Here is a 24,535-nt window from a genome sequence, read left to right on the forward strand (position 1 = left end):
ATAAGAACCAGGCCTGTGAATTTCAGGAGTTCTCACTTTAGACCACTTTGAAGCACACCACCACTGGGCCTCTCTAACAAAGCAGATAAATTGAAACACCTTACAAAGACAGGATTTTTTTTTTTAAGGACAATTTTAGCATTTACTATATGCCAAGTTGTGAGATAAATAGTTTTCGACCAATTTTTTTTACTTAGCTCATAATATCCTTAGGAATGAGGCAATTTGTAACTGTCTCCACAGATAAAATACTATCCAAGCATTTATTTAAAGGGATCTATACAAGTGCCTTTTTCAGTGAGAGACAACCTAGTTGTGAAGCTGATATGCTTTGTAGTAGAATTCTTGTGCCCAAGTAGGACCCAGATAAAAAAAGGGCAGGAAGAAATTGTTAAGGGGTATCATGCAAAATCTTTTAAGGAGACAGGGCTGAAGTCTTCAGGTGGGTTTGGACAGGCCCCTGCCATGTGCTTGGCATTTTGTTAGTACATTTTAGACACGTACATAAATGTTGATGGTATCTACTTCAGGAACAACCTTTTTATCTTTCTGCCTTTGACTGGCAAAGACCATCACGGAGAGAAGACAATGGTGAAATGATGTATCTATATAAGAAACAGTGCATTCAACCCTTTTCATAGGGAAAACATTAAGTTTAGGAAGCCATAGTTTGAACTATGGCTGTGACATTGATTAACTTGGGCTGGTCCTTGGCCTACTGGGCCTTAGGGGCCTCATTATGAAGATCTCTTTGAGTAAACTGCCATTGTCAAAGTGTCTTTATTCCTCTCCTCCTCCTTTCGCCTTTATTTATTAATTAAAAGCAAAATGGGGAGGCTAGTTTCATCTGAGAAACAATTTATTCTCCTTGGGCCAAATGTCAGTCCCTGCCTGTTTCCACAGCTTCTATCGGAATTCTTGGTGTGTATGTGCATGCCTATTTTATCTTCCCAGTGGAAATGTAAATTCTCCAGGGGCAGATACTGCCTCATTCCCCCCACCCCAAAACTCTACTAGTGTTCACTTAACTAGGGCTTAGAGGCAATGCTCTACAAATGTCTGTCCACTGATTACATGAATGACTGAAAGAAGGAATGGCATGCCATTCCATATCGAGCTTTCAGACTACAGGACTTGATGTGATTTTGATATACAAAATCTCCCCTTTAAAAACTAAGCCAGATTATCACTGAAAAAAATAAAAGAAATGCTATTTCCATGATAACATTTATTAATTAAACCAAGACTTCCTATAAAGATCTGAACAGTGATTGTTTTCTTCTGGGAGGTTTTATTAAAATGGGGGAAGGCACTATGCTCTTCTACCATATTCATGGTCATACTCTATTTGGAATGCAGTAAGAACTCATTCTGAGAAAATGCTTCATTGCTGATGCCACAGTAGCACTCCAAGACTTCCATCTCTGTTAGCAGAGACAGCAAGGCAGGGCTATTAGGGAGAAAAATCCCACCAGTGAGTGCTATCACTCAGCATGACCCCAGGATAACAGCTCAGTTGATGAAACCCAATGGAAAACAAATGACATCCTTCTTTTCTCCGAGCCAGTTTTCTGTGGCTTCCTATGAAGTCTGGAGGTTTATGCAGCCACCAGTGAGATGAAACCACAGCTGAGCCCCTGGAATCTGAGTGGGCGGGGTTAGGGAGGATACATCATCAGCTGTGGGTGTGAAAATCGAAGTGTAAAGTTTATTTTCCCCAGAAAAAGTCCACAGTGTATGTTGACATATACATGTGTGTGGCATGCAATTATTATTTCTCATATTTTGCTTTGCCTTCCCCCACTTAGAAAGACAGTTTCCTCTTGGTGAGAGAGTCAGCATATGGGTTCTAATTATTGCTCTATTTTGACAGGGTAAGGCACCATCTACAAGCTTCTGTTCTATCTCAGGCACCCACCCCTGACTTAGTGGAAAGGAAGCAGAGGAGGGTGGGCAAAGAGGGCAAGATGGCCAAGCTCTGTCCTGTGGAAATATTATGGCAGACGTTGACTCGGGGATTGTTTGTCTGTTTATTATTTTTTGAGAAAGGGTTTCCCTGTGTAACAGCCCTGGCCTTCCCGAAACTTGTTTTGTAGACCAGGCTGGCCTCCAACTCACAGAGATCTGCCTGCCTCTGTCTCTGCTTGCTGAATGTTAGATTTAAACATGTGGGCTACCACTGCCCGGCAGGACTGTTTTTATTTGTATATGTTTATTTTATATCAGGACCTGCAATATAATTTTTAATAAGGAGTTCTTATGCTTGGGATATGCATGTGAAGGTTTCATGCAGACTGAAAAATACTTGGAAATGTATGAACAACTTTTTACATATATGGATTTTTTTTCAAGATAAGGTTTCTTTATGTTGGAACTCATTCTGTAGACCAGGCAGGCCTCAAACTCATAGAGATCCACTTGCCTCTGCCTCCCAAGTGCTGGAATTAAAGGCATGTGCCACCACCACCCAGCTACACATAAGGCATTTTTAATCCATGTTTTTCATTTGGTCTTTAAAGAAAAACCTAGAATGGGATTAAAAGCCATTTTCCTCACCAGCTCCATTTGATAACCCTCATTTGCCAGCAAAGTGGGCAACCCTCAATTGTCAGTTTTCTCATAGCAGCATCTAAGATTTAGCAAGGGGAGTGATTTATCAAATACCTCAAAGTTAACTAACGAGGTAGAGCCAGGTTTCACCCTCAGCTTTGGCTGGCCTCACACTCTGTGTTTCCTGTTGGAAGGGCTGACTGTGGCAGGAGTGAATGAAAGGATATCCAGTCGATTTTATGTTCTTCATTCAGTAAGGGGGAAAAAGCAGGTGGAGGGTGGGTCAGCCACCACACACAGTCCACCTGAGGCCATGGGTTTGAGCGGTTTTTACCTAGAATCAGGAGTTGCGTCCCCTCTGTCAGTTCTCCATGAAGATTGGCTGCCCGGCAGGAATATAGGCCTTGATCAGAGAAGGACACATTTATGAGCAGCAAGGAGCCCTCATGCAGATGGTGGGAGGAGCCCAATTTGCTTTTATTTCTGAACCAAGTGACTTCGGCTTCAGGCACACCTACAAAGACAAAAATACGCTTATCAGGCAAATGTCAGGCGAACCCAGGACATCAAGAGCCTCTGGCCACCCTAGCCGGTTCTGCAGGAAGCATCTGTCTGGGCGTCTTCTACTGTCCTCAGCCAAAGCAAATATCACACCTTGGGCTTCTTCTTGTCTCTAGAGCTTTTGCTTTCTAAGACTTCTAGAGATGAGGCAGGAAGTGGGAGGCCAGTTAAATGGGGAGGGGACAGTGGCAGCTGGTAAATGGTACTTGCCAAGAATATTTAGGTTCTTAGGAGAAAATATCATAAAATAGAAAAACTACATGTATATACATCATAAGAATGAAAACTCTACAACTTAGATGAACACAGTGTTCAGTAAGAAAAGCCAGATATAGGAATACATACTGTCTGATTTTATGTCTATAAGTAAAGAAACAAAAACCGGTGGCATTACACACTTGTGAAGTCTCACTGACATGGCTACTAAACAAGACCTGAGTGGGGAGCACACCAACAGACATGATAACATGGGAAGGGGAATTTCACAGAGCCTCAACCCTAGACAAAGAACTACAGGTAACTAAGGGATGCCAAGAGCAGAGTAGTCTTCCCCAGAGAAAAGCCTCCAAACTGCTTTTTCTATACCAAGTGGCTAGCCCAGAAGCCATATACATACAAGTAACATTGAATGGATTGAGAAGGCTGTATTTATAGATTTAGAACTATATATGTAATGACAAATAAAGAAATGGGGGCCTTCAATTTGAGACAGAGTGGCAGAGTAGCGGAAGGCAGAGAAACGTGGGGGAGGCACATAGGAAGGACTGCAGGGAGAAGAGGGAAGGGGGGAGTTACATAACTACATTTTAATTAAAACAAAACAAAACGGAAACCCAAGTAGCATCATTGTATGTTGTTAGTGGGCAGGAGGATGAGTGGTTCCTCTGGGGAGTGGAGTGTATACAGGGGGTGGTGACAGAGAGGGAACCAAAAGCTGGGTCTTTGGCAATGGTAATTCTTGACCTGGAAATGGTTGGTTGTGGAGTGTACACTTGGCACCTTTTTGATGCATTCACTTTTCTGTACACACGTTTTATTAAAAATAAAGCCAAGGATATAAAACATCAAAATATATGTGTGACCCAGACAAATGGAAGCCATTGGGCCGTTGTTAGACTTGACAGTACAGAGGAAGCATGGTGTTTTCTTTAAGCTGCCATGGTTTAGATAAAAAAATATGTATATGCATGTCCATCTGTGTGTGGGTAGATGCATGTCAGTGCAGGTGCCTACAGAGGGAGGCCAGAAGCACCAATCTGCTAGAGCTGGAGCAACAGGTAGTTAGTTGTGAGCTCCCTGATGTGGGTATTGAGAACCTAACTCATGTCCTTTGTGAGAGCGGTATGCAATCTTAAGCACTGAGCCATCTTCCCAGACTCTAGCATTTGGATTTTGAGTGTCCTCATAAACCCCATGTTTCCCAGGCATAGTTTTCTGGTTGGCACCACTGGGAGATGGTAGAACTCCTAAAGAAGTGGGGCCTACTAGATGGTCTGTTGGGGGAATACCTTTGAGGAGGGATCCCAGGATCCCAGGATTCCAGGTCCCTTTTTACTCTCTGCTTCCTGGCCCCAAGGTGTTTGGTTTTACTCTTCTACACACCTATCCCATGATCTATTATGTAACTACAGATTCAGCCTCAAAGCAACAAGCCAACTGATAACAGACTTAAGCCTCCAAAACCTCAAGTCAACAGAAACTCTCTCTTTATGAGTTGGTATCTTGGGTGTGTTATGTCAGAAAGGAGGCCAAGACAAAGGCTATCTTCTCAAAACAAGATAACACAAAGTGGTGACATCAGTAGTAGGATAGGAAATGGGCCAAAGGAGAGGACTCTGCCCTTCTACAATCCATTCTTAAATTTTTATCTGTGAGAGTCGTGGAGATTATGTATAGACATGGGATGGGTCCTCAGGAAGTTTCCTTGAAGTTGGTATTCAGGTAAGTAGTCTACAGTCTGTGACATGAGATCTTAGATGGCCTTCTGAAGAAGCTCCACAAGAGGACAGGCTCTCAGGGAGCTAGGAGACAGAAGGTTTGGGGTGCTGAATCCCAGGCTTTCAGGCAGCAGAAGCTTCATCTCTTTTACCATCCAGTCTGCTGCCAAGCCTAGTTTGCTCATAGAACTCCACAGCAAGCATGCAAGTAATGTTTAGAATGTCAAATACTGGAAAATGGGGTCAATGCCAAGAAAAGCCAAAGACCTAGACTCTTAGTCTAATGATTTCCCAGAGCAGGGCTGTATTTTGTCCTTGGGACAAGGCAGTGTTGTCCTGAGCAGACAGTTTACAAATAGTGGCACTGATTTCTTCAAGGAGTTATGTGTGCACCTACTATTTGTCTTAAAATTGCTCAGGAAAAGTAGGGCTAATGGGAGGAAATATATACAGTCTTGGATTTTGAAGGCTTGTCACCTCAGAGAGAGACATACACTGATTCAGCTCAAATAATACAAGGCCTGAGTACACCACAGAGAGGCTGACAGCATCTCTAAATACACCTTGAGAAAGGATGCAGGTGAGAGGCCAAGAGCAAGTTGTCATTGTAGTACCACTAGGGATAGCGAGAGCATCATGATGTCTGCCCATGCCAGCTAGGCCTTTGAACCCTCAGCTTGGAGTATTACATTAAAAAAAATGTATTGGAAAACCTCCAGAAGTTGAAGAAAAAATTTTATTCATTTCTCTATCAAAACAAAGGGAAAATGGGGTCTTATAAACCATTTCTATGAGGGCTCTCCCTCTTGAACTGAATTGCTCCCATGTAGCACTTAGTCGGGGGAATCTTCCTTTTGATCCCCAATGGGAATAAAAGGCTGCTTCAGAGAAAAACTAGTAGAGCAAGAGAACTGGATCTCATGAGCCTTTCATTTGATGCAGAGGGAGTGTTGCTTAGGTGAACAGAGAAGTTAATACCCCCTATGACTGCCTTGATGGCACCTGGAGCTTGTGCTCTTAGAGGCCACAGTTACAGCTGTGTATTTATGTATGTATGTATGTATGTATGTATGTATGTATGTATGTATGTATGTATGTATGTATAGAGACATTGCTGTGGCATGGTACCCTCAGCCAAGTGATGCAGAGGAGAGAATAAGACGCATGGCAGAGGGAGGAGGGAAAAGAAGGGAAGGCAAAGAAACCTGGTTCAGAAGGGTCAGGGAGCTATTTCTTACTTCGCCAGGAACTGATTCAAATTTTCCTGTTTCCTGTATTATTCCTTGCCCTGTGACCCATGGAGTCAGGCTACTCTGTGAGGAAAAGATTGGGTATACACTGGACAGGATGATTTCTCTGGTGAGATCAGTGCTTCCCAGGAGAAATGGAAATGTTTAGGATAGTGATGGGTAAAGAAGGTCACCTCCAGTCCTTAGAATACTCCCAAGGAGAAGATTCTATGGAAACCCTTCTCTGGTCTGTTTAGTAGAAGCCTTCCTCAGGCTCACTTGTGAAGAAACCTGTATTGTGAGTTTGTCAATGGATTATTGCTGCTGTCACAGTGTGGGGATTTCTCATCTGGGACTATAAACCGTAGGGCAGAGAACGACACTATAAAGATATCTGGAATGACAACCAGCTCTTTCATGACTAGCTTTGACATTATGAACAAAGAATATGGAAGGAAGAAAAACAATCAAGGCACTAGAGAGGTAGTCCTTTCTCTCTCTCTAATGGATGGCAACCACACTACAGAGAACCTCATTAGCCACCTAGACATGCCAACAAATATCTTGGAAAGATACCAGATATACTAGCCTAAACCTGATGGTTAGAATACCTTGACACTGGGAATATAATGAGCTGTGCAAAAATAGCCCACTGGCATCACTAAAAGTAATAAGAACTAAGCATTTACTATAAGCCAAACATTACAGAAATGTAAACACTTATTTTCCATAATGATCTCAAGAGGCAGGTACTACTTTTTTTCAGCCATAGGTATCTTTTAATATAGTTCAGACTTTTACTCAAACAAAAACAACATCTGGGGTGCTGAATTCCTTCTGTAGAGATTTTGAACTTTTTGATCCACAAAGTGGTGGATTTATTCTTGCAATTTTTTCTTACATTCCAATGCCAGTTATCCTTCCCTCCTTTCCTCCTACTCCCTCCACCTTACCCTCCTCCCATCTGTTCCATGGAGAGGGTAGGGTCTCCCTTAAGAAGTCTACTAAGTCTGTCTCATCATCTAGTTGAGGCAGGACTAAGGCCACTCTCCACTCCCACACCCCTGTGTCTAGGCTGGATGTGGTATCTCTCCATATAGAATGGACTCCACTAAGTCAGTTTGTACATTAGAGTGAGATCTTGGACCCACTGCCAGTGGCCTCATATATTGTCCCAGTCACACCATTGTCACCTATAGTAAGGATGTCTAGTTTGGTCTTATGCAGATTCCCCATTTGTCAGACTTGAGTCAGTGATCTCTCACTAGCTTGGGTCAGCTGATTCTGTGGGTTTCCCCATCATGGTCTTGACTCCGTTGTTCATATTTTTGCTCCTCCCTCACTTTGATTGTACTCCAAGAGCTTGGCCCATTGGTTGGTTGTGAATTTCCCATCTGCTTCCATATTTTTCTGGAAGAGGGTTCTAGCTTCTCTGGGGTTGTGGATTGTAGGCTGGGTATCTTTTGCTTTATGTCTGGTATCCACTTACGAGTGAGTACGTACTATATTTGTCTTGCTGGTTTTGGGTTACCTCACTTAGCAGACAGGTACTATTATCAATTCTGTTACATAAAGGAGAAAAGTGGGTCTCAATGAGATTAAATCTGGGGAGATCAGCTCTGTGGCTTAAGTGCTTGCACAGTTTAAAAGCTAGAGTTGGGATCTCTAACACCCATGTACAACAACAGGGTGGGTGTGGCAGCCTGTCTGTACTTCCAGAGTTCAGAAGTAGAGATGGGATCTTCAGAGTAAGCAGGCTAGCCGGACTAGTCAAGTGTTTTGAGACCCAACCTCAAAATATATGGCAAAGACTGATTGAGGAATCTACCTAGAATCAGTCCCTGGCCTCCTAAGACATACCCACAAATGTGTACATGCATATGCACACATAGGCACACCTCATAAGTATGCACATGCAAAAAAAAAAAAAAAAGAATTCTTCCAATAGTTAGGTTAGTTTGGGTCCTGGACAACTCAAGAGCAGAATACCTGGTCCCCGTGGCTTCCTGTCCCTGGGCCAGTTAGTAATCTACCAGTCTCAGGGAGGAGATCAAAATGGAGATACCTTCAATGTCTCAACAAGCACACACCACAGCCTGTTGTTATACCAGACTGCCTCTTTGAGTGGCATCTGAAGAGGCATCTGAAGTGCCTCGCTGTGATTTCTATACCATTTGGCCTTTGCAGCACCAAAACTTGTGAGGAGGAGACTTCTAGAAGCTACAAGGGCTGGCTGAATTAGCTGTTTCTGGAAGGTTCAGCCCTGTTGTGAAAACATTCTCCCCCCCGCTTCTGTTATAACACACCAGCACAGTGTACAGAGCGGGTTGGCTGAGAAATGGCAGAACACACACTCTGCAACAAAGCTCAGCCTGAAGCTTTACCACTGTTGACCAATCTCTTGTCCAGGCTCCACACTGAATTCCTGGGTAGTATTTGGTCTACAGAGGGGACGAAAACTAACCTGTGTCTGCTTTATCCCCTTGTGGCATTTCTTAACAGCAACACAGTGTTCTCCCTGTTGCTGGGAAGGATCAATAAATGGGTCTAGTCAGAATGGCTGGTAATGGGATCCGATTATAAGGATTAGTGCCCTTAATCTGCCCTGAGCTGCCAGGAAGCACGATGCTGTAATATCCCTTTCTTCTTTAATATCCCAGACAGGATATTCTTGCTAACTGGACCATTTGTTATACTTGGAGGGCTGCTTGTACCATGGCAGCTTGTCAGCACCTTGAGGTGGGGCATCCAATGGTGTACTTTTACATGATATGTTCTTGAAGTTTCTTGTGTGTGTGTGTGTGTGTGTGTGTGTGTGTGTGTGTGTGTGTGTGTGTGTGTGTGTGTGCTTGGGCAAAGAAAAGAGAACGGATACAGTAATTCACATGTCAGCTTTGGCATCTTGTCTAAGGAACCATGGAAGTCCAGACAAGAGGCTTTTGACTTCTTTTTGTATTCCTCCTCACGAACTGTGGCAGTCACTGGTAGTCACCCACCCCCCCAACTTCTTATTCTTTTTCACAAGTACTGCAAGAGAATATTTTCCATAGTTGTAAATGGCCATGGACTAAGGTAAGTGAAAAGTAGTAAGTGGCTCCTTGGTTACAGGCCCCAAGAGCCTTCCCAGCAATCTGTCTCTCACTCCTCTTCCCTTGTTTGGTTTACAGGATAGAGAGAGCATCCATCCCAGAGAGACCTTAGGAGTTCAACAGAAGGAAGGTCCCAGAACCCCATGACCCCGAATGATATAGTGAGGGCAGATATCTTCCAGATGAACACTGTGAACTCTTAAGAAAGCCCTGATAATCTATGTATCTGAACCATTATACACCAGGGGATATAAGGATTTATACTAGAATCCAACCCACCCTAACTGATACACTCCACTCATGTCCACACCACCACCTTTATCAAAGCCCTTCAGAAGCATCCCTTTCTCTGAGGATAAAAACCTAAAAGATAGTATAATCTATGAGCACTAATGGGATCTAGCCCCTGTCTGCTTTCTTCCAAGCCTCATGCCCTTTCTTTCTCTCTGCCACTGCCAGCCACCAGATCTCACATACCAGCCAGAGTTCACTTTGTCAAATGCAGCACACTCTTTCTGCCTCAGGCTGTTTGCACACTCTTTCCTCCATTCCTCTTTCACTCAGTTCTCTGAACTCTCACCACAGAGAGAACAGTCCTAAGAATGAAAGAGTGGATTGGATTGCTTTTAAAGAAAAAGCTCCAGCATACTCACTTCTTAATGTGTTTTTATGCCGAAGGGTTGGGAAGGATGTGTGAGGCTGCATTTTACAAGTTGAGAGCACATGTGTGAGAAAATTTCTTTAATGAGAAACTGCTAATGGCTCAAACATGTGAGGATGTCATGCAGTCTAGGTAACGTACGAGACGTTCTTTAAATAGACTTTTATGTATCCTTTAAAATCAGGCTCATGACCAACCAGTGTTAATTAGGGAGTGGAAAGCAAAAGGGAGGGAATGCAGTGATAAAGACTATGCTAAGATGTCCATTGTTGGGAAGTTTGGAAAGGGGAACTTGGAGCACATACTCCTATTTTTCTATATTTCCTGAAGCATCAAAACCACCCTGCTGTTCTAGAACAAGGAAATAATGACTAACCCTATATAGCATGCTGCTTTGTTATGTGTTTTCTCTTCTCCCCAGATGGTGAACTTCCTATGTCTTACTATCTGTGTCTCCTTGACTTAGGAGACCTCTGATCTATCCTTGATTAGCTATTCAGTAAGATACTGTCCATGGGTGATGCAAATGAACTTGATGGACAGTCCTTCTGTAAGTATGGATTCATTTCCCTGCCTTTTACAAAGGTCTGGGTTATTAGGTCTAATGTATTGCCAGTCACCAATGATGTTGCTATCTATGGCTTAGTGAATTTTACACAACTAGTCAGAAGGACACTGAGTCTCCAATTAGAGACACAATGGAGATGATGAGGAGTGGGAGAAGGACAGAGGAGCCATTAAAACAGTAAATGAAAGCAGTTTCCAAGCCATGTCACATTGAGGAGAGCTTTCAGAACACTGGCTAGAGATGCATCGAGGACCTTGCCCTGTCCATCCAGTTAATTATATCAAAATTGGGATTTACCTCAGCTTCTTTGAATAAATATATGACTCAACAGCAGGCATAATAACCGAGGCACAAAGAGAGGTTTAGTCTTAATCAGGATTAATACACATGGTTCTGTGGGTTCTGTAATGTTGTCTCAGTGAGACTGGGTGGCCACTGAGCTCCAGGGTTCTGTAGCCAAATGCAAAGCTTAAGGTTTAGTGATTCTGCCTCAACCATTAAGGTGGAGAGTGATGAAGAAGATGTCAGTGTTTGGCTGGCTTCCATTCTCCCCCAATAAAACCCCAACACAAACCTTACAGTTAGGCAAAGGTCACCAATGATGTGAGGTCCAGGGGGCCAGGTGCTGGTTGCCACATACAGTGGACCAAAACATTGCTTTCATGTTCTAGGTTCCCACCTTTTTTCTGATGTGAGACCTGGCTTTCGAGATCTTTATTCATGATGTCTAATTCAGGGGTTCTCAACCTCCCTAATGCTTTGACCCTATAATACAATTCCTCATGTTGTAGTGACCCAACCATAAAATTATTTTCATTGCTACTTCATAACTGCAATTGTGCTACTGTTATGAATTGTAATGTAAATATATAATATGCAGATGATCCTAGGCAACCCTTATAAAAAGGTTGTTTGACCTCCAAAGGGGTCTTGATCCACAGGTTGAAAATCACTGGTCTAATTCCTTGTTTCATTGTCTGTTCCCCTGCTGGTCTTCCCTCTTACCAACTCCAATGCTAAGTAGGAGCACAAAGGATCTATCCTCTCTCTGAGGCCTAGGCTCACAATGACTAGTTGGGGAGTGCCTGTCTACAGTAACACCAGCCTGAGTGCCTGTGTGGAAGGAATCCCTGCCAAGACTTCTTCTCCACCTTGTAGCACAGGCATGGAAGTTCTTGGTTCTATGTTTTCCAGCTTGATTTCTCTATACATTACAACCAAGGTTTGTGGTGTTTTTAGCAACAGGTCTTACCAACTAGTCCCATTGGGCAACCAGGAAAAGTGACAAGAACCTGTCCGGTTTTGGGGCCTCTGGAGCTTCCCTCACTGACTTATAATGAGGATTCTTTAACCTGACCTTGGGCTTTCAGGAACAGCATCATCTAGAAATGCTCTCCTGTAACTCTCTCCCTCTCAACTTATATTTTTAAATTGACTCACACAGTAGTAAGTTTCTGTTGGGAGCTGCAGAGTACCGAGCCTAAAAGATGGTGCTGGTTTCTGCCTTCCGCCAGCCCGACGGCGAGTGCTCTCTGTGGTAAACAACTCCTTATTAGGAGAGAGGCTACGTATCCTTCTAAATCTGCTTGGTGACAACCTATCCTAGCGTGCCACCTGGGCGTAGATGATTGGTAGTTGCTGGATATATTAAGGCCTGCCTTCCTGGGTTCGGGGCCACTTCCTGTAAATCAAGGTTCCCGAATAAACTGTGAGAAGAAGATTCCTCGGTGTTGCTTCGTTCTTGCTGGTCAAGGGTGGACGCGACAAGTTTCCATATTGCTTTTTTCCATATAATCTTAGTTTTGTTCAATCCTCCTTCCCTCTTCCTCCACCCCTCCAATCTCTGATTAAACTCTCTACCCCTCCTTTTACATCATCTATGCTCTGTTATTCCATTGACTTTAAGACATCTCTCACCCCAATGTCCACTCCTCAACTTCTTTACTTCTACAGGTCCTCCAGGTTAGCACACAAATCTAAAGACCCTTGTATGAGAGAGAACATATGGTGTTTATCTATTTTAGTATGGGTTTCCTGGCTTCATATAATTTTTGTACCTCCATACATTTGAAATTTTCCTACTTTCATTTTTCTTTACAGCTGTGTAAAATTCATCATTATATATCATCTGATGAATATCTAAGCTCATTTCATTTTTTTGTCTGTTGTTTTCCTGTCATTGCTAAGGAAGCAGCAATGAGATGCTTCAGCAAATATCTGTGTAGTAAGAGATATAGAATTCAGTTTATGTGATCTTTGTATAACATGGTATGTATAGCTTTTGACTACCTTAGGTCTTTATGCTTTCAAATAGATTTTTTTTCTATTTATGTGAAGAATGGTCCTGGAGTTTTAGTTGGGATTGCATTGAATTTGTAGATTGCTTTTTGGCAGGATGGCTGTTTTCACATTAATTCTTCCAATATGAACATAGGCAATCCTTCTCTTTGCTGATGTTTTTCACAATTCCTTCCTTCCTTCCTTCCTTCCTTCCTTCCTTCCTTCCTTCCTCCCTCTCTCCTTCCCTCCCTCCCTTCCTTTTCTTTGTGTGCTATATGAGCACATGTGTGAGGGCATACATACCTAGTGCATATATGCAAAGGCCAGAGGAGGAATAGAGGATCTCCTATTGGTCTTCACATTAGCTTTTGAGACCATGTCCCTCAGTGAGCCTGAAGCTTGCCATTTTGAATAGGTGTGGTGGGCAGTTAAGCTCTTGGGATCCACATGTTTGCATCCCTCAGTGCTTGGGCTTTTACATGGGTGTTGGGGATTCAAACTCGGGTCTTCTTGCTTGCACAGCAAGTGTTTTTACCACCTAGCCATCTCCCTAACTCTGAAGCAGCATGGCTTTCTATTTTCCTTTGTCTGGGCTCCTTGGTTAGTCTTCCAAGGTGGCCCATGGTCCATCTGCCACCCACCTTATAAGGATTTAAGCCTCTACATTCAAATTTAAGCTCCTGTTATTCCCTGAACAACACCAGGCTTCTCAGCTTGCAGGAAAATTTTCATACTCTTTTTCTTCTTCTACCTGGAACACCCTCACCCCAATTCTTGCATGCTCTCATTCTGTTAATATGGAAAATTAAGAATAGAAAATAAAACAAAGAAGCCCAACATATGTTACACAGCTGCAAGCCTAGCACTTAGAAGATGACTGTGGTAGAAAAGTCATAGAGTTGAAGCCAGAACTACATAGTGAATTCTAAGGCAGCCTCACTCTATAACAGGACTGTCTTAACAAACACCACTGCAATGGGCACATAAGCAAACAAGTGTTGATTAGCTTGATTTAATCATCCATGCTATATCACATTGTACCCCATAAATGTACACAACTATGATTTGTTAATGGGGGATGTCCTTTTGTATATATGTTTCTCTTATTGGTTGATGAATAAAACACTGTTTGGCCAATGAATCAGGAAGATAGATGGGATTAGTTTGGGGAAAGGTAGGCAGAGGGGGAGCCTGCCAAAGAGATGAAATGTAGTTGGCAAAGGAGTAACAGGTCTGGGCATTCTCTCGTAAGCCAAGACCACATGGAAATACATAGATTAGTAGTTATGGGTTAATAATTAAGACAGAGCTACCCAATAGGAAGCCCTAGCCCTAGGCCAACAGTTTATAATTAATATGTCTTCATGTGTTTATTAGGAGCTGAAGTGGCAGTGGAACCTAGCTGGGACAAGAAATATCAACAACAATTTGTCTAATAAAAACATTGAAAACCCTAATGTCTCTTTTAGTCCACCAGGCTCAGGCAGAAATAACCTTCCCTCTCTAACCTTCTGATGTACCCTCACTTTATGAATGAATTTTTTTTATTTCAGTTGAGAGGAGAATTTGTATCTAATTTGCATTTGTATTCCCCAGCCTCTCTCAAAGCTCCATCAGTATCAGAAAATAGCAACACATGAATGGATTTCTTACCTGCCACTTGGCAGTTAATTGTCACATTCACTCCTCGAACTGTTCTGATGGTGCCACCAATGTCCATCGTGATTGCAGGCTTCTCTGTGTTGAGCACTGTCACTCGAGATGTTTTCACTAGTGGCTTTCCTAGAGATGAGAAAGAAAGTGAGCTGTCACTAATAGTGTTGTGGGTTGGGGTACCGAAACACCGGAAGACCAACAGAGGACACATGTTCTGCTCTGGCATACCCCACACCATGCTTTGCCTGGGAAAATAAGTGGAACCATCATGTATCCACTCGTGTGCCTACCATAGACTTAACAGGAAAAAAAAAAAACAAGGTTAAAGGGTTTGAAGATATGAACATGGTGCCCAAGAGAAGATAACACACACTTTCAATCAACATAAAATATAAAAGACACATTTTAAGGGCTTAATTTGTACTTTGAGACAGTTCTGTATTTGCAGGCAGTTGTAAAAGCAACACAGAGCAGTCCCGTGTAACTTGTATCCAGTTTTCCCATAATGCAATCACATTACGAAACTACAGCATGATTTCATAGTCTCAATGTGGACATTCATATAGAGTGTCTGCCCCTCCAAGCATTCCTTAGGATATCTATAACCCCTCCTAGATTCTCTGACCACCACTCACAGGGCTTTTGTTCTCTTGCTTTCAGCATCTGAGAATGCTGTGTAAATGGAATCACACAGTTGGTAAGCTTTTGTGCTTGGCTCCCTGCCAGCTCTCCGAGTTCCCTAGAGATTCTTCAAGCTCTTATATCACATCATGGTTGCATTTTTCAATGGTGTGGTCCTTTTTATTGCAGAGTAGTATTCTGTGACACGGGAAAACCACAGTTTGTGTAGCTGTTCAGCTGCTGTAGAATATCTGGGTTGATTCCAGATTTTGATACAGCTGTTATAAACACTCCGGTACAGGTAGCTGTGGGGACATCTGTCTTCATTTCTTTGACATAAATGCATAGGAATGCATTTTAAATGTCATACAGCAGTCCCCCCTCCCTCAATACTTTCTGTTTCTTTCATCTGATAGTTGCACAGTGGTGTCTTATTGTGGTTTAAGTTGTGTTTCCCTAATGGCTGAGGCTATGGGCTATCTCACACATCCTTATTTACCACATGCACGTTCCTTGGTGAAACATCTATTCATGCTATTTGAGAACTTAAAAAATATTAGCCAGAAGTTTAATAAGTAGTAGCATTTAAACAGAAAAAAAATATTAGAGTTGCAGGTTTGAATTCCTTTTCAATGCTTGAGCTCTCTGCTCTATAACAGCATGCGTTTCAACCGCTGGTAGTCACATCTAGAGAAGGAATTGTCTCCTAAGCATCATGCTGGAGCTGGCTTGTTCTTCATATTTAGTGCTCTGTTACCAGGAGACACAGGAGCAGAAGTCTTTCCGACTAATCCTTCCATTTCTTCATTTTCAATAGAGGGTAAAGGCATTTTTATAAGATATGAACTGCCATCAAAATGTTCCTTTGGGTGAATACTTGAAAGATGACTAAGTAAATGGCATTCTTTACTGTCTTATGTGGCTTCGTTTTGTTGCATTATAAAAATGGGCAGAATGTGTGGACTTCATCACAGCCACACTTAGCCCTGTCCCTCGCTGGTTGGTATATAGATTCCCTCTGGGTGCCTTAAATCTTTCCTGGGGTTGGGCTATGCTCTAAGGCATGGCATAGGACCACACATGCACCACAGTAGCTTCCTCATCCACATGGATTCTTCTCCTACTACTAGGGATGAAGGCTTTGCCTAGACTTGTTTTTCTTCTCCCATCATAGGCTGTCCCCTCCACTTGTTTCAGATTTATACAGGGGTCACCTTCAAGGATTCCTATCAACTGGAAATAAAATAACTGGTCTAGAGATTTGACATTTCTTTGAATCTCCTAGATGGCATCTATTTCTACTTGCTACCTCATTAAAGGATTAATTGTACTGTCACAATAGTCTTCACTCACAGTAATATATCCCATCTAACCAGAGGCCAACTCTCTCCATATCCATTTTCCTCTTCTTTCTAGGGCAGTGGTTCTTTACCTTCAGTGCCTCACTGCATATTTCTTGGGATAGGCAATCAAGGCTTTGGAGATAAATGGTCAAATAGCATAAACCTGGAGCATATGACTGCCTTCTTCACATTAATCTAGGTATCCTTGCACAGAAGCATAACTGACTCCAGTAACTTGTACTTCAGTGAGGGTAGCTGATCGTCTCCAGGGGATGACCATGCACCTTGCTGAGGTACTCTTCCCATTTTCAGTGTGACATATCTGTGGCTATCTTACATCTAAAAACCTGAAGACACTATCTATTTTACTGTTTAATAAAGAGATCCTTTATCACCATGTGCTCCGTAAATTCTCACCCAGGCTGTAGCTTTCCTTCTCACCTTAACAGGCCCTTTCACAGACCTAAGTGTTTTAACTTTAATAACATCCAATTTATCATTTTTCATAGGGTATGCTTTTTATACCAAGTCTAGGAACTACTTATATAGATCTAAATTCTGAAAGATACTTTCCTATGATTTTTTCCTACAAGTTTTATGGTTTAAGTTTTACATTCAGCTTTGTGATACATTATTTTTTTCTATTTATATATTGTCTTCAGGTTTTTTATATCAGGAAACAAATTATTTATTGATTTGAAATTTGGAGTTTCTTATTGATTTGAAGATAACTTAATACCATTTTTTAAAGTTCAACTTTTGGGATTCCATTAAACATCAAGGAGGAAAATGCATTGGGTGAAAACAGTTATTTAAGGGGAGTCTACAGAGTGGGAAAAGATCTTCACCAATCCCGTATCTGACAAAGGTCTGACCTCAAAAATGTATAAGGAACTCCAGAAACTAGACATCAAAATACCAAATAATTCAATTTTAAAAATGGTGTACAAATCTAAATAGAGAATTCTCAGCAGAAGAATCTCAAATGGCCAAAATATACTTAAAGGATTGTTCAACATTCATAGCCATCAGGGAAATGCAAATCAAAATGATTGTGAGTTACCATCTTATATCTGTCAGAATAGATAAGATTAAAAACACTAATGGCAGTTTATGTTGGAGAGGATATGGAGTAAGGGGAATACTACTCCACTGCTGGTGGGAGTGCAAACTTGTACAGTCACTATATAGTGGTTTCTCAGAAAATGGGAAATCAATCTACCTCAAGACCCAGTTATATCAATCTTGGGCATATACACAAAGGATGCTCCATCATACCACAAGCATACTTGCTCAACTATGTTCATAGTAGTGTTATTTGTAATAGCCAGAACCTGGAAACAATCTAGATGCCCCTCAACTGAAGAATGGATAAAGAAAATGTGGTATGTTTATACAATGGAGTATTACTCAGCTGTAAAAAATGACATCACGGAATTTGTAGGCAAATGGATGGTACAAGGAAAAAAATCATACTGAGTGAGGTAACCCAGACCCGGAAAGACAAACATGGTATGTACTCACTCATAAGTGGATATTTGGTGTAAAATAAGGATAACCAGGTTACAACACACAGTCCCAAAAAGGCTATGTAACAAGGTGGGCCCAAAGAGAGACATATTGATTTCCCTGAGAAGGGAAACTGGGTGTGGGGTGTGGGTGGGAACATGAGGGATTGGGTTGGGCTGGCTGTAGGAAGGAGGGGGAGAGTAATGAAAGAGATGTCTTTATACCTGGGGCATTTTGGGGTTAGGGAGAAACCTGGTGCCAAGGAAACTCCCAGGAATCCACAAGGGTGACCCATCTAAGACTCCTAGCAGTAGTGGAGAGGGTGACTAAACTGGCTTTCTCCTGTAATCAAATTTGTGACTACCCTAATTATCATCAGAGAGCCTTCATCCAGTAACTGATGGAAGCAGATACAGGGGTCCACAGCCAAGCAAGCACTGGGCTGAGGTCCGGGAGTCCTGTTGAAGAGAGGGAGGGGACATTTTACAAGCCATAGGGGCTCAAGGTCATGACGGGAGAACTGACAGACATCTGACCTGAGTTCATGGGAGCTCACAGACTCTGGACTAACAGCTAGAGAGCCTGCATGGCACTAACCTAGGCCTTCTATATGTATGTGACAGTTGTGTAGCCTGGTCTGTTTGTGGGGCTCCTAACAGTGGGATCAGGGCCTGTCCCTGGCAATTGAACTGACTTTTGGGAACCCAGTCCCCTTGCCTAGTGGGGGTGGGGGTGGGGCTTGGTCCTGCCTCAACTTGATATGCCATGCTTTGTTGAATACCTATAGGAGGCCTACCAATTTCTGAGCAGAGATGGAGGAGGAGTGGGAGAGAGTGGTTGCGGGGGGGGGGGGGGAAGTCATGAGGGAAAATGGGGACAGGAGGAGTAGAAGGAGGGAAAACTGTGATCAGGATATAATATAAATGAAAAAGTTAATTAAAAGAAAAAACCCAACTATTTAAAAAAATTCTAGTCAGTGTTACCTAACCATGAGTCAAGTTTTGTATAAGGTATGACACTCAGATAAAGTCCCCTTGTTTGTAGCCTTGGGCTACCCAGTTGTTCTGATACCCATTATTGGCAGGCTACCTTTTCTACCTTGGATGGCTTCTGCATCATTGTCAAGAAGAGTTGAGCATGTTTGTGCAGATCTGTTTCTGGGATCTCTATTCTGTTCATTGCATCTTTCCCCGGCCAATAGCATGCCACCTCAATTACTTTAACCATATAATCACAGTCTGGCAAGCTGATGCTTCTTGCTTTATTCTCTTTTGCTACTCTACTACCTCTTTTTATAGACATTTCAAACCAAGTTGTCCACACTTAGGAAGTCATGTTAAAATTTTGATAGGAATTATATGAGTCATATATATCAATTAAGTAAAACCAACCTATGTGTTGTATTTTGTCTTCTAGTCCATGGAAAACTGTGTATGTCCATTTATCTTTCCATGTGTTTTGGATATTCTAGGATGCACATTTTGATGTGTTGTTGGATTTTTTTTTCCTAGTTATTTCTTTTTCAGGAATGGCTAATACTTTGTTTCAAATTTTGTTATTTATTCTGGTATATGGTAATGTAGGTACATGTTGGTCCTGGGCCCTTTTTATAGATATTTAGGACTTTTTATGTAGAAAATAATTCCCTCTGAAGAAAAGCACAAACTTTTCTTTTTCCTTGCCATTCTGTGTGGGGAGCCAAGGAAGTTCTGCTGGGTCAATGTGTAAAGAATGAATGAAGTGCTGAGTGAACTTGTATTATTTAACATGATCAAGGTCATATCAAGGACCTCACTGCTTCAGACCCATGTGGGAATGGCAACGTCTTCCCTGTGGCAAAGCTCAGAGGGATGGCCAAGCCTTCCTTTGCTCCAAATTTTAATGTTGGCAGTGTATGAAAAAAACCTAACAACCACAGCTTCCTCCTTCCAGGTGACGGCAACCTGAGACTGCTCCCCTATAGAGATTTCCTAAGGGGACTAGCTCACCTTTCCCCAAGCTTATATAATTAAAATAAGCAAGGTTCTGCATTGCATTTACTGTTGAAGCTGCTCCCCTATGGTGAGCACAGCCTACCCGATCCTGGCTTTTCAGTACATGTGTCTGTGTTTCTGTCCTTTTTTCATTCCTGACCAGCCCCAGTCAGGTCAAATCCCAGTCTCACTGGGTGGAGCCAACTCTGTATGTTTCTTATTTCCTTTCTTATATTATTACACTGGATACATTTTCTAGCACTATACTGAGTAAGGATAGTGTCTTAAGGTTTTATTGCTGTGAAGAGACACCATGATCACAGCAACTCTTATAAAGGAAGGAAAACAGCTAATTGGTGCTGGCTTATAGCTTCAGAGATTTGGCTCATTGTCATCAAGACATGAAGCATGGCAGTGCATAGGCAGATATGGTGCTCAAGAAGGAGCTGAGAGTTCTACATCTTGATCTACAGGCAGCAGAAGGAGACAGTGTACCACACTGAGCATGTAAGACCTGAAAGCTTCCTCCAGCAAGGCCACACCCCCTAATAGAGCCACTCCCTATGGGTCAAGCATTCTAGCACACTAGTCTATGGAGGGAGGTATTCCTATTCATACCACCACAGATAGGGAAAGCAAGTGATGAATGAGTTCAAAGGTAGCCCAGGTATTTTGTTTTCTGTTATAGGACATCTATATCTTATGTAACTCTTCTGTTTTAAGCATTTCAGCCATTTACTCTGGAACCAAATAGACATGGAAGCAGAGAGGTGTAGAAGTCTTCACCATCATCACAATGGAAACAGGCTCCCTCATGTCTGTTAGGAGGTAGTAAAGGTCTGATTCACAAGTGAGCATGGGAATAAGAATTCTTATTGACAAAGGTAGAGAGGTCCAGCTCCCCATATGTACTCATTAGCTCTCAGTAGGGATGAAACTCACTTTCTCACATCTACCTCCATGGACTGTTGAAGTATTTTATGCTGTCCATGAGGAAGATGAGGCTAGGCCCCTTAACCAGCCTACGTTGGTATGTTGCACAGGTCACAGTGTTTCTGTGATATCTGGTCAGAGCTCAGCAGTATTTTCTAACTATCGGTCTTGCTATGTCTTTCCTGTTGCTTTTGCTAGAGAGAATAAGCCATATATATATGCATATATATTTTTTTCTTTTTTACACACTTATTGTTGTTTTCTAGTAGCTACCTTCTGCAGCTCCAAGTTTGGAGTATATGAAGCAAAAAAGGAAGCCCAATAAATTCAGTTGTGTGAGCTGAACTGTCCCTCAGTGTCCAAGGTCTCTAGCCAGTCTGCTTTCTCTAGCCAGTCCACTTTTCAACCTTGTGCTCGCATGCACAATGGTCAGAGTTTTTGTCGGCAATTAGCAAGAGGCCTAGGGAGCAGTGCAACCATGTCTTCCAAGCTTTCTTCCTGGAAGTGGAGATTCTTTGTATGCTATGCTTTCACAGGTTTTTTATCATCTGGGGGGAAAAGTACAGCACCGAGAGCACATGACCATAAAATACAATGCAAAGATTCATTTATTGAGCCCCTTGGGGAAATAAGGGTCCACATGAGATCACCTCATATACCTAAAGCCTAATCTTTTGTAAGCCAAATGGATTTAATTTTGTTTTAACTATTTAAAGGTAGGCCATTCTAGACTAGCACTCACTCCTCTTGTCTTTCGCTAACTGAAATGAAACCTTTCAGAAATGTTATTTTTTGAGTCTGACACCTGCTTCTCATAATTTGCATACTCTTATTCCTCATGCATGGCCATTCAGCTTCATATTTGAAGCTGTCCCTCTTCATTTTTCTCTCCTGCTTGACTTGCCCTCTGGGCAGAAGTAATTAAACTCATTGGAGCTGTGTTTAGGAGTGGAAACTTGGTGCAGGTGAGTATGTGTGCAGGCTTTCCATGTGTGTTATGACTGGGCAGGGCTGTTCCCACCTACCTTACATTTGAGATCTTGTATGACCTCGTGTGAAGAGGAATGAAGAAGTACAATAATGATATGCTGACATATAAATGTAGGCAAATATGGATTAATATTGGTATTAATAAATATCAGCTGTAATTCCAAGTCTAGCCCAACTCTAATAAACATCTCTATAGCTGTAATTAAATGCTATCTGTATGCCAGGGCAACTGTATAGCCTCTGGGGTAGGGGTCCTTGCCTCTACTCTGACCTCATCACTATAGTCCTTCCTGAGACAGAATGGTTTTGCTGAAACCTAAATCAGATCATATAGTTTGCCACTTAACATTTCTAACACTTATTCAATATAATTTAAACAAAATTCCTAGCTTCTTTTTACAATAAAGTATCTTCTATGTGGTTATAACTGTCTGTCTCCCCTACCTCAAGGAGACTAAACTTCCCACAAGTCACTGTGCTCTAGCTTACTGTCCTTTCTTTTTTCTGCCCAGTAGCTTTGCCCTGTCTGGTCCCTGTCCTTTATGTCTTCTACCTATAGACATCTACATGGATATATTCTTCTGGTCATTTAGGTCTCTTTGCACATAGCATCTCTTAGAGAGGCTGTTTCCAACTACCACATCTAAAGCATGCACCCCTTTACCCCCTTGCCAGGAGTTGTAAGTCTCACTTATCTTGATTTTTCTTTTTCATAGGATTATCAGAAGTTAAGTTCTTCATATCCTCTCTCCCAACCATGCTTCCCATGTACTCTCCCTGTCAAATGGTCCTGGCACAAAGCAGGTCCTCAAAAAAATGCCTTAACTGTAAAAAAGAAATGACTCTGAGAGGTGGACAAGAAAAATTATCTTTTGAATAGCCAGGGATCTGAGGTTCAGAAAGGCTCCAAGACCATAGTGTTGGCATGTCATACTGCTGAACTGGACACAAGATCTTGGCTCTAGAGTCCAGTGCTTGTTAGGGAGGGTACCTAAATCCTGGTCTGCAGACTGGCTGCTGCAGAATCAATCCCCAGGGCACTTGTTAAAAACATAATCTGTCCTGAGCCAATACAAGAGCTGCCTCACTGTGTTATAAAAACCACTGTGCCAATGGGGAAATGAGGCCAGGGACCAGAGCAGACCCACAATTACCAAGTTATTTTTCCTACAGGAATTTTAATAATAAAGGTGGTTTTTATAGCTGCAAGTGTATAGCTATAAAATTCAAATGTCACTGAATTAAATCCAGCCTTTAATTAATTATACTGAGGTTGTGCTGAAAAGTAATGGCCTTGTCCCCTATCAGTAGAGGTGCTGTTGTTAGCACAGACTACTACTTCTGTGCCCCCATTACCTTCATGAACCACTTTTAACACAGAGTGTAAAGTCACCCAAGCATTTATAATCAATAGAAGTTTATAATGAATAATTTTTTAAAATTAATCAGCCCACTCACCTTTATTGCAAAATGCTTATATGTATATTTTTGAAATTTCCAATACTTTGAGGGTATTTAAATTTTTATTTTTATTTATTTATTTTTATTTTTATTTTTATGAGACAGGTCTTGCTATGTAGTACTGCATGTGGCTCAAAACTTGCTCTGTAAACCAGGTTGGCCTCAAACTTACAGTCTCTTTCTGGCTGTGCTTCTAGGAGTGCTGGGATTACAAATTTGCATCATCACACCCATCTTGGTATGTATTTTGGAGTCTTATTTAATCTGAATCTGACATACAGCAGGTGCCTTGTTCAAAGGGCAGCCCAAGGTGTAGCTAACACTTGCATGTTAACACCAGTGGCTATGACACCCACCTAGGAATGGAGTGGGGTTTGTCTTTAAGCATAGATGCTCAGTGAGGCAGAAGTCCATCTCCTAGAGAGTGAGCTCTTCTAGAGGTTCAACAGGGAACAGCCTCAGAAGTGAAAGCTCAGAAACACATTCCTGTGCATGGCTGGCTCCTACTTCCTTTCCTCACATATGACTCAAGGTAAAAATCAGAATTGACCAGGAAAAGACCATGAATATTTGAAAAATATTTGAAAAATATCTGCTCAGCGTAAACATGACTGACACAGCAGCTAGAGGGCATGAGAAGATATGTTTGTTAAAGTTTCTATTGCTGTGGTAAAACACCATGACCAACAGCAACTTGGTGGCGGGAAGGGTTGAATTCATCTTACAAGTCTCAGGTTATGCTCCATCAATGAAGGAAGTCAGGGCAGGAACTCAAGCAAGGCAGAAACTTGGAGGCAGGGAGTGAAGTAGAAGCCATGGTGGAACTCTGCTCTCTGGCTTTCTCACTCCTCCTGGCTTGCTCAATCTTCCTTCTTCTACATATCAGGACTGCCTGCCCTGGTGGGGAGGGTCACCACCCACACTGGGCTGCATTCTCCCACATCAATTATTAATCAAGTGAATGCCTCTCAGGCTCACACACAAGCCAATCTGGTGGGGTATTTTTAGTTGAGGTTCCTTCTTCTCAAATGATGCTAGCGTGTGTTAAATTGACCCCAGATTAACCAGAACAGAAGGGTTGTTATTTGAGTGAGGTCAAGGGCAGTCAGCATTGTGAAGGACTCTCAGAGCTGTGATGCTGCCTCTGCTAGTAGAACCTTTGTTAGAAACACTG

The 24,535-nt window shown here is 42.1% G+C and overlaps 1 protein-coding gene across 1 annotated transcript in view; it reads right to left on the reverse strand.

The window, feature by feature from the left end:
- The window catches only part of Adamtsl1 (ADAMTS like 1), a gene marked incomplete at its 5' end in the record, with an annotated part of 351,236 nt that overhangs the window by 42,183 nt on the left and 284,518 nt on the right, over window positions 1-24,535 (reverse strand). The window contains 2 exons of the mRNA XM_035438677.1: window positions 2,885-3,064; window positions 14,529-14,657. Coding sequence (XP_035294568.1) covers window positions 2,885-3,064; window positions 14,529-14,657 — 309 coding nt within the window. The remainder of the gene's footprint in view (window positions 1-2,884; window positions 3,065-14,528; window positions 14,658-24,535) is intronic.

This window comes from Cricetulus griseus, chromosome 2 (assembly GCF_003668045.3).
Source record: "Cricetulus griseus strain 17A/GY chromosome 2, alternate assembly CriGri-PICRH-1.0, whole genome shotgun sequence".
NCBI lineage: Eukaryota > Metazoa > Chordata > Mammalia > Rodentia > Cricetidae > Cricetulus > Cricetulus griseus.